The 11,312-nt window shown below is 39.8% G+C and overlaps 1 protein-coding gene across 2 annotated transcripts in view; it reads left to right on the plus strand.

Moving 5' to 3' along the window:
- Positions 1-7,889, plus strand: part of pax3a (paired box 3a) — a 29,170-nt gene extending 21,281 nt beyond the window's left edge. Inside the window, exons 8-9 of one of the 2 annotated variants that reach the window (XM_061693664.1) lie at positions 4,820-5,083; positions 7,872-7,889. In XM_061693664.1, coding sequence (XP_061549648.1) covers positions 4,820-5,083; positions 7,872-7,889 — 282 coding nt within the window. The remainder of the gene's footprint in view (positions 1-4,819; positions 5,084-7,871) is intronic. The other variant, XM_061693665.1, reaches the window with a different exon arrangement.
- Positions 7,890-11,312: the final 3,423 nt, after the last annotated feature.

The following is an 11,312-nucleotide window of genomic DNA, read 5'->3' on the forward strand; positions in this document are numbered from 1 at the left end:
CTGGCACGCCAATAAAAAAAGGCCAAAGGTTGCGCGGCTTACTGGCTGGTTTCAGCGTTAACCTTTAGCAGACACAAGGTCTTGCATGGATGCGGCGTGCCAGGAATGTCAGTCTGGAATTGCAATCTCACATTTGCCCAATGTCTTAATTGAAGGGAATGAAGTAATCTATCCCCTTGTAACGCGGTGTGTAATTTATGCAAATTATTCACTTTGTTGGCTAATTTCTTTTAATTTGTGTATTCATTGCAGCTGTTTGAATGCATATTGCAACGCAGTTTGCTCCATTTCAGATTAGGAACTAATTAATTTCCTGATTTGGAATAAATAAGAGAGCAGGAGTGATTACGTTCAATGACATTGAGAGTTAATGGAGACTTTAAGAACTTTGTAGCTTCGGTTTTTTTTTTTTTTTTTCATGGCTCATTTTCTTTCGAAGGGGGAGTTTGCAATTTCAAAGAAATCCCTTTTTGTCATATGTGTTAAAATAGTCATTATCAATTTACAGGAGTACATTATAAATATGATCTGTGTAAAAGTCAACCGTCTCTGGCCCCATCTTGTTCCTTTAATTTGCAGTGCACTCGCGGGTGCACGACGAATGATTGACACCTCGTATGTCATGCCTTCTGTCTCGAATTGCTTGTTTTTCTTGGGCGAGGTGGTTTCTTGTGTATCAAATAAGAGGTAAAAGATGGAACCAAAGAAGGCTATTTTTTTCTAAAGATCATATTTATCATGTACTACTGTCAAGTAGGCATTTTTTAAATTTATGTTTTTTTTGGAGTCATCATAGCAGGCAAAGTGACACGACGCCTCCCCCCCTCCAGTTGTTGTTGCGAGCAGTCAGTGAGAACGGCGACATTTTCCCCGTGTTGTTTGTTGGGAATTGTTTAGGTACAGCAGCTTTCCAATATGGTATCACATTTACGAGAGTGCCAGGCATCACTTTTGACAAATTCAAGGTAACAAAAATATATTACGATAACACATTCACGTTTGCAACCAGCTACGTGAGTTAGCGTTTACAATTGCTGAATAAATAATATAGACTCATTACTGAGGCCGACAACTAGCATGGCTAACATCAGTTCCTTTCCGCACTGACGTTACTTCACAATTTGAAGTACTTTTACTGTTGTACTACAGTTTGATTATATTTTGACAAATTCTAATGTTTATTTTCTGTTTATGTTTACTAATGTACTTACAGAGTGCGTTTAATGGAAAAAAGTTGCTACTTACTCAAAATAGTTTTAGAGCTGTAATTGCAAGACTGTGATACCATGATATTTTTGCTCACGGTTATCATAACTCTAGAATCTGATACCGACACTTGCCTGATGTAAAGTCATAATGACTGTTTTAACAAGTATGACAAAAAGTGATTTAAAAAAAATGCAAACACCACCCTTTAAATCGCCCTTATTTCCTTATCTGAACTGGAATTTTGTAAGTGAGCCGTACTCGCCGACGCGCTATATCCATCAGAAGATTCAAATGTTCAGTTAACTCCAGATATGGTCATATCAGGACCTATTGACTGATATGGATAAGGTTGACTTTAGATGGGGGAGATAGTTGTCAGAGAAGTTAGAGAGCTGCGATCGGAGCAATGGCGGCCTCCGCTTTAGGCACGAGGTCTCTGGCATCCCTCTGCTGATCTGGTGCATACCGAAGCGATCCGTTCTCACCAAGGAAGCGAGCGGCTGGGATTTGCACCCCCCTGAGACCTAATCCCCGGAACAACCGCAAAACAGACACGCCATCGCCAACTGCTGCCGGAGAAAAGTCAGATCGCCGACGCATAGTATTTCCAAGCCGTACCATGGCCACTTGAGAAGAAACGTGCACTTAAACAATGCATATTAGCGCCTCATAATTTTTTCCCTGCTATACATATAATACATTTAAATCATTAAATGACAATTTTATGTTTTTTTTACAGTATAATTAATTTTTCCATTTCTATTTATGTGAAATAAATCCGTTCTACTCTATCCCACATTATATTCAGTTGAATGGGGAAATACCTTTTTTGTTGCTGAAAATAGAATGAAAAAACAGAGTAATAGTAGGGAAGTGACAAAATACCAATATGACAATGTACTTGTTTTCTCTTACATTATACTATCTATCTATCTATCTATCTATCTATCTATCTATCTATCTATCTATCTATCTAGTATCGATACACAAGCATCATATTATAATAAATACCTTCGTACTTTTCGAATTTTGACCAAGGAAACATTGCATACATTAAATGTGATGCCAGCAAAAATTCTTACAAGTAAAAAAAAAAAAAAAAAACCAGTCTAATTGCTGTTAGACATGTTTGGAATTGGACATATCAGCTTGAAATTGGACAAAAGCAGTTTGGTATGTTTGAGTTGCCTGATGTTATCATTGGCAAAACATTGTGATATATATGGTGGGTTCCTACCCCTTGATAATATTGCCTTTTTTTCTTGCACAGATCTTTATTAGTCAAGTGTGGAGGTGACAATGTGTGCGGTCTGAACATTGGCAGCCTACATAACATATATCAGTACAATCAGAACACACGTGCCAGCTGCCCGCTAGTATGGGAAGCCTCATGTATTCTGCTTTATATCTTTGTCATTCATTATTTATTCTGCCTTTCCATTGCAGGCCCTTCCCCTCTTCTTTTCATTACATAGACTGTAACTCTTTCTCTGTAAGTCATGTTCGATGTGCCCCCCCTGCTTTTTTTTTTTTTTTTTTTTTTTTTGAAAGACAATTTCATGACTTTGTTTCTCACGCAAACCTGTGCGCAGCTGTTCATGATGTATCACCACGGGCGCTACACCCCTGACATCAGAGCTAAAACTGCAAAGAGAGTCCGCACACAACTTGCGGTATTGGTTCGACACACTGGCGACGTCTCACACGCACATGCATGGTCACACACACACACACACACACACACACCGCTACCCCTCGTTCCCACGTACCCTTTTGGCCTCTAGGCCTCACAAGGACACGGTAATTTTCGGGCATCAAGAGATTGTGAAAGAGGGTGTGTCTTTGAACAGACACAACAGTCTGAGCGCAGACATAAACATAAATATGAGAACACTTTCAAAGTTGCAGAAATTGTGTATTTTCCAATAATTTGACTAAAACATTTGACTAGATTATGCTAGAACTGCTTAACAACTTAACGGAATTTTTTTTAAATTCATAATGTTCTGCTTAGTTTTTGGCCAGTGTTTGATTCTTTTTTTTCATTTTAGGCTAGTTTGACAATGGAATATGTAATATTTTCTGAAACACAACTTACCTCTACATTCCACCTTCACAGCTTGGTTATGATACAGTTGCTGAACGATTGCCACAATAACATGATTCATCGTTAAGGTTTGCTTGTTATTTGGAAAGTGATCATTGTTTATTAACATATATCTATCTATCTATCTAGTCTATCTATCTATATATACGCACAGTCTCATTCTCATTAACTTTCTCTCTCTCTCTCTCTCTCTCTCTCTCTCTCTCTCTCTCTCTCTCTCTCTCTCTATATATATATATATATATATATATGCACTCTCTCATTCTCGTTAACTTTCTCTCTGTCTCAATCCAGCTCACTTTCTGTCTGTGTCGCTCTATCTCTCTATACTCATTTCTACCTATTATACTGTATTTCTCTAGCACTCTGTCTCTCTAGCTTTGTCATTCTCTCCATCTCTAGTGCTCTCTCTGTCGCTCTATCTCTTCTGCCACTATCGGTCTCTTTCTCTATCTCTCTCTATTGCTCTCTCTCTTTCTATCGCTCTCTATCTCACTCTCTCTCTATTACTCTCTACTCATCTCTTTCTATCACTCAATTCTTCTCTCGCTATATTTCTATCTACCGTACTTCTGTCTCCTTCTCTATTTCTCTTTTGATCTCTCTCTTTATGTCTCTGTTTCTATTACCCTCGCTATCTTTCTCCATAGCCTGCTCTCTCTTGCTATAAGTTAAATTTACTAACTGAATTCCACTTTACACCTTCACAATTCATCTTTAAAGTTAAGCCTGATCTTTCAATTAGATTTTGTCATATATATTTTTTTTATAAATAATAGTTTCTTACTTTTTACATTTCATTTTTAACATTTGTTAACTTATTTTCCCCCTTCTATGAATTTATCCTTCCATCCATTTTCTTTACCGCTTATCCTCACAAGGGTCGCGGGCTGCTGGGGCCCATCCCAGTTTATGTTGAAGTAAAATGATTAAAGTCTTGGCAGCAGGGCAAACATGGATCTGTTTCCATAAATGCCCAATGGTCTGTGCTTAATATGCTTTCTAGATTTATGGATGAGAATGATATCTTTGGATTTCGATAAATAGACACTCATGTTGACATATTGTATTTTTATATACCATTTCATGTCTTACATGCTCAACATACTGTTTATGGTTTTTCATTACTGCTCATGCACCGCTAGTTGGAAGCAAACTGCATGGCCTTGTATTTGTGACATGTGTAAGGACAATAAAGTTAAATCGAATCAAATGTTCAATAATTGTGACCAACAAACAAGAATTCGGGTTTCCTCACTCCACAAGTTTGACAGTAAAAGCCTACAAATAACAAACGTAGCTCTGGTTTTAGCCTTCATCTCTGTTGTCTCCTTGTCAGCGAAGCAGAATAAAAAGAAACCACATGTATGAGGTTAGCCAATGTGGTCTGACAATGAACAATGACTGTGTCTCCACTTTTCGGAGCCCACCTGAGTAGAGTTGATTGAATGTCTTTTCTTCTCTATTCTAATCCCACTGGCTTCCTTCCGTCTCCCCCCACAGGTGATGGGCCTTTTGAATCCAGGCGGAGTGCCTCATCAGCCCCAGAGTGACTTCGCTCTCTCCCCTCTGACCGGAGGCTTGGAGCCTAACGCCGGCATGGCCGCCAGCTGTCACGGCTCCCAGCGACTGGAGGCCTTACCGGGTCTGACCGGCATGCCCACCCTGCCGAGCACTCAGTCTTACTGCCCGCCTTCCTACACCTCGCCAGCCTACGCCGTCGACCACCATCCATCGTACCAATACGGACAATACAGTCAGAGCAAGGTAGGCTTTATCCATCCATCCATCCATCCATCCATCTGTCCGTCCGTCCATGCCTTCAAGAAAGTGTGACAAAAACTACGTGTATGAAAACCAAAGCAATATTTCCCATAAGAAATTACATAAATCTAATTAATCTGTTCCAGACACCGAAAAAAAACAAAAAACATTTTATATAGAGTAATGATAGTTTTATATACAGGAAACAGTGTAAGAATGAGTAATAAACCAACTTCTAATATTACTTTGACCTCTATTGAAGACTTTTAATGGCATATGAAAGAGGCCAAAAAGGGGAAAGGAGGAGCAATTTTTTTTTTTATAACATCGTGCACAACTGCTTCATACAAATTTAGTTTCAACATTTTTTGTAGGTTAAACTTTAAACAGGGCACAGTGTTTCCCGCTGTAGGCTGGTTCACCTACTCTGCTACATCGCAGATTTCTTTTCGTGGAATGTATCTACTAGTGTATCACAGAAAACCCCACTATATGGAAATCTGTTATGCCCTTGCGCGTGGGAGAGCCACAGTCGCAGATTTAGTTAGTTAACAGACACTACAATACAGACAGTATTTTATATATATTATATGCTTGGAAATGCTTTGTTTGTGATCAAATACATTTACAATATGTTTAGAAAACTTTATTTTAATACGTTGTAACAAAGTGTAAAGCTGTTTGAACAAAAAAAATAGCATAAAATGTGGTTGCATCAGCTCCTACGTGAGTGTTCTCGTGTTTGTGTTTTACTTTTCTCCCGGTGTACAATATATGTCTGAAAAGTGCATCGGCAACTGTGACTCTTCTTTCCCACGTGCGAGGGCATTACATTAAGTAAGTGGAAAAAAGTTTGCTATGAACTGCAAGGAACAAGGAACACTGTATTTCAGAAACAATCAGTCAACTGTTAGACAGAGAAAAGGTATAATACGTTCTCGCACACACTACAAAAGTATAATATTTGTAGATGAAAGTTCATACAAATTTTATACTGTAGTGAAGGAACTGCTAATAAAATGAGCAACATTCTTTTTCTATAAATAATACTGTATAAAGTCTCTTTTTAAGATACATGTAAGCTTGTCTATTCTTTTATCTCCTGCTCGGCTTGAGTAATTTGGTGTAGGATTTCTGACTAACATAAACTATGTTAATTGCACCGACCCTTCTGATGAGTGACCGTCTCAAATGGGCTCGCCCTGTGCTGAAATTACATGTACATGCGTTGTTGGCCAGGCTACCTCCGTTTACATTACGCTCATCAAACGAGCCACGTAGCTCGACGCTGAGGCATTTCAGGGGCTGGGGGCTCGCTCGCTGTCCTTTTGTGACCCCCGTGATGATGAGCCGTACTCGAGCGCGGCTCACCTATCCATGTAATGACCCCCGTGTTGGCCCGACTCAAAGAAAGGAGCCACTTACGAAAAAGTGTGTTTGACAGGTGGGAGGGGAGCGGGTGGCTCCTAGTGGGGTACACTAGCACATGTTGACTGGCCCATCAGTGGGTACATCTTGATCTCATTAATTTAGCCCGTCCTGGGAGAGAACCGCATGTAGCTTTTGGGGCTTGCCTCCCCTGCCCCAAAAGTATGTGTGTGTGTGTGCGTGTGTGCGTGCGGACATGTGTTAAGGAAGGGGCTCTTTAACAGGGGGCGATTATGACCCTTGGCAGGCCCGTATTGAAACCATGTGTCCAACAGGAGGTCAGATTTAGTTATTGATCAACGGAGCAGAACTAGAGAGATCCAGGCGGAGGCTTCGCTCGACCAGCCACGCTGGGTTCAAAGGGGGTCTCAAGAGATCCCCAAAGCTCTTCACCTGTTTTTGTATGAGGTTTATTGTTCAAACTAGGACCCCACTTTCCATTCTCACCTGCTCTTAAACACTTTTCTTGTTGCTCAGCATTACACATGTCAGAGTAAAGGTGGCAAAAGTACTTCACTCTGTATTTAAGTAGAAATACAGATACTTATGTAAAAAACCCTATGGCAAAGGAAGTAGTACTGAGTTAACTCTGTTACTTCAATAAAAGTAAAAAAAAGTGCAGATTCTTAAGAATGTACTTAAGTACAAAAGTAGAAAGGAATTTTTACTGTCAATACCCGTTTGGATAAATTGGCACAATGGAAAAAAAGAATATATATATATATATATATATATATATATATATATTGATTTAGCTAGTGCTTATACTGAGAATAATAATACAAAAAGGTTTCATGTTGCATGTTGTTTAATATCTCGCTTGACTTATGCTATCAAACAAGCTTTGCTGACATTGTGAGGTAAGTAAATTAGATATTACCTGTATGTGTTTTTTCAGATTAGACAAATAATTTTTGAATGCCAGAAGCTAGTGTTTTTTAGTCTGGCACGAGACTAAATTCATTCACCCTGAATCATTCTTGGAATAGACAACATCAAACAAAACTCATAAATAAGGCCATGAACGAGGAATATTTTCTGCAAATCTGTTGCCGTCGTGGGCAATGCTCCCTGGTTCACGTTACTCCAAACGACTAATATAACTGCGGGTTACTGAGTCACGTACAGCAGTCGTGAAACTCTTCTTCGTTTGTCTGCATTACTGTATTATACTGCCGCCTGGTGGCCAGGTCATTCACACCAGTAGGCACCGCAGTGGCTTAATCACGCACAAACTGTAATTCTTATGTACGCATGTACATTATTACGATATGTTTTTATAAAATACAGTACTATTTTCCTTATTAAAAAACACCAAACCATACTTTTTAACCCTCACTCTGTCTTCCTTTCTCATCCTCAGGTGCCTTTTATTATTTAAACTCGCCTTCTCCTCGATGTGGACCCCGTCCCCCACACCCACCACCTCCCCACCGCCTGTCTGACATTCATTGACCCCAACCCCCAACCACTGCTTTTGCCAACCACCCCAAGCCTGACCAGAGGACTGCGACAGAGAGAAAGAGATGGCGAGTAGTGGTGGTGGTTTCATCACTGTGATGGCGGGCTGGACGGGAATAATTAGGACCAAAGGTGCAACCTCTCCAGTTACCTTGCGAAGTCTCGTCATGATCCGAGGAACGAGCCCGCTTGTTCATGCTTGAAGAGGATAAGGAAAACATGACTGGGAAGAAAGGGCGGGGGTGAATTCTTAATACATTCAAGATTCTGTACTTGATTTTTGCAACATGAGGCTGACTAGAGGCCCATTTCCACCAAGCAGTCCATCGTCAAATTTGTAAGGGGTACCAAAATAACACTTAAGGCACCAAAGGGTGGGGCCAGACACGTTGATTGGTCAAGAGAATCACTTGAGAATGGAATTTTTGTTTTTGCTTTTTTGGTAACCATCCAGTCTAGACACCTTTTTAAACCGAACTTCTTGTTCTCTGGGACCATGTTGACCGAGGAGGAATGGATTTTTTTTTCCTCGTCAAAAAAGGCCAGATGTTCTTCTGAAGGCTGACAACAATGGAAAAGACATAAATCTACCGTGATGTGGTGTCTCGTTGAAGACGATTTAAATACGACCGTGCGGGTCTTGTGTAAAACGAGACAAGTAGACCACTGCAACCCAAAGAAAGTGCAATACCTTCATACCTCATAAACGGGCGCCGTAGACCACATGTACATGATTCTGTCCTCCATGAAATTCTCTTTTTCTTTTTTTTTTTCTTACCATCATTCATTTTGGGTTGTGTGCATGACCAATCAGGGGAGCTTGTTAAGATTGACAAAAAAGAGTCACTAAGCCAAAAATGGAAGAAGAAAAAAAATCTCTACAGGTGAACACATTTAACAGTTCTTTTCTTTTGCATGTGTTGAATTGGTTTCCATCAGGATTTTTGTTCCGTCGCTTATTTATTTAGTGTCACGCAAGTGCTCTGTCTTCTGTAATTACATTATCGTAAGTCTTAAAACAATGTTCATTACTCGTGTTTCTTTTTGTTGCCCGAATGATTTTGTATCATTTTTGTTTGACTTAAAAATTATTTTGTTTGAAGACTTTTTGTGTACAATACAGCACTATTGACTATTTATAATAAACAATGTCAAACAAGTTGTGACCTAATCTGTAGCATTTTTATGTATATTGGTTCCTGTATTATATCGCTGTTCATTGTTTGTGCACGCACTAGATCACATTTTTCTAAAGCAACTGTATGTTTTTTTTTGTTTTTTTTTATAGTAAACTGTGGTGCCTTGACATTTGAGTGATCTGACTTAAGAGCTTTTGAGATTTTATTGCTTTGACTTGGGAGTGGAAACTTAAGATACAGTCTGTGTGCTGTATGGTGGCAGTGTGCTCAAGTCAACCCACTTCACAATAAGCAGCAGTTTAGCAGATAGTGAAGAATTCTCTCCCCCCCCCCCCCAAAAAAAAGGCTTCAAGCTGTTTATTTTCACTTCTAGTTGAGGTTCACTGTCACACGAAACATCAAACTGAGAGAATTATAAGTTGTGTATTTAAAACAACTTTGCCTTAGGAATGCCACTGCTAGCTTAATGCTAACACATAATGGAAAATGCCATAGACGGGCTTGATAGTCATGGTGTTATATAACCCTTCAAGCTATTTGAACACAAAGAGTGGAACAACACCTTCAAATAGATAATATAACAATACTCACAGGCATATATTATGTATCCTCTGTGAAGAATGACCAATATTATTGCATCTTACTGAGTCTCTGAGAGTAGTGGTGATTCGTCTTCATTCGTGTATGTACGATTATATTAAACTGCCCCAGAAAGAGCAGCCCAATGAATTGAATTGAAGCATTAAATCACGATGCATAAACAGATTGTTTCATAAAGTACAATATCATAAAGTGTTATTTTCCTTATTAAAAAACACATACAAACACTAACATAAAGGTTTTATATGGCGGGTGGGTCTAGAACGTATGCTCAGCCATAAACGGGTGTCTTGAGGTGGGAGTTTCAGTTTGTACAGGTATATAGGGTTTTTGCAAAAGGTTAAATTTCAACAACAATTAAGTTTACATACCTGTATTCCGCCGGCACGGTGACCGACTGGTTAGCACATCTGCCTCGCAGTTCTGGGGACTGGGGTTCAAATTCCGGCCCTGTCTGTGGGGAGTTTGCATGTTCTCCCCATGCCTGGGTGGGTTTTCTCCGGGCACTCCGGTTTCCTCCCACATCCCAGAAACATGCATGGTAGGTTAATTGAAGACTCTAAATTGCCCGTAGGTGTGAATGTGAGTGCGAATGGTTGTTTGTTTCTATGTGCCCTGCGATTGGCTGGCGACCGATTCAGGGTGTACCCTGCCTCCTGCACGAAGATAGCTTGGATAGGCTCCGGCAGCCCGTGACCCTAGTAAGGAGAAGCGGTAATGAAAATGGATGGTTGGATGGATGGATGGATACCTGTATGCCTCCAAAAGAAATCCATTTGTAATAAGATCATAAGAGTCAAACCCGGATTAAAACAAATACAAAAGAAAAACTTCCCAACATTTTGTTAGCCTAATGACATAATTGCCCAAGTCATTTTTTAAAACAAGAAAAAACACAACAATTTCAACAATCCACTTACTTCGATTCAACCATTGCGGATTACCATGACTTGGATTACTGACAATCTACACAGACCTAACAAATTTATAATTTTTTTTTTTAGCAAGCACATCAGTATTTGTTATTAATGTTGTGAAAGTAAGTTAAACATTTTGGGAAATTCTTTCTTTTTTTTTTTTTTTAAATTATTATTTTTTAAACCTGTCCTGTTCAGTGGCATGGCCATGCAGAATGGTGGATATGTGTGCCTTTTGTGCTGGAACAGTTTTGCTGTGCCTCTGCTTATTTTTTTAAAACAAATTTTATTCTGTAAAATGCAGCCGGACAGAAAAGGGGTTTAGGGGACAGACAGAAGTACAGAGCGGAAAAGGGGAGTAAGGGTGCGAACCACAGCAGAGCAATAGTTAGACAGTCCAGATTCGGCAATTCTGCTGTTAGGCTAACGATTTATCTTCTATTTGTCACGACAGTGATCACAATGTGTCCATGAACTGCACAACTGGTTCACCCTCACGGAGCACTAAATCATAAATATATCCCATTTCATAAGCTCTCCTTTTGGACAAATTCCTGCTCTCTAGGGGCTCCTTCGCACCCCTTGATGACTAAAGCAGAGCTGCTGTAAATCACCCGGGCGGCCAGTAACCCTCAGACACACATCAGTCACTGACATAGCTGCACAGGGTTCAGAGGCTCTCATTGC

Source organism: Phycodurus eques, chromosome 13 (assembly GCF_024500275.1).
Source record: "Phycodurus eques isolate BA_2022a chromosome 13, UOR_Pequ_1.1, whole genome shotgun sequence".
In the NCBI taxonomy this organism is placed as follows: domain Eukaryota; kingdom Metazoa; phylum Chordata; class Actinopteri; order Syngnathiformes; family Syngnathidae; genus Phycodurus; species Phycodurus eques.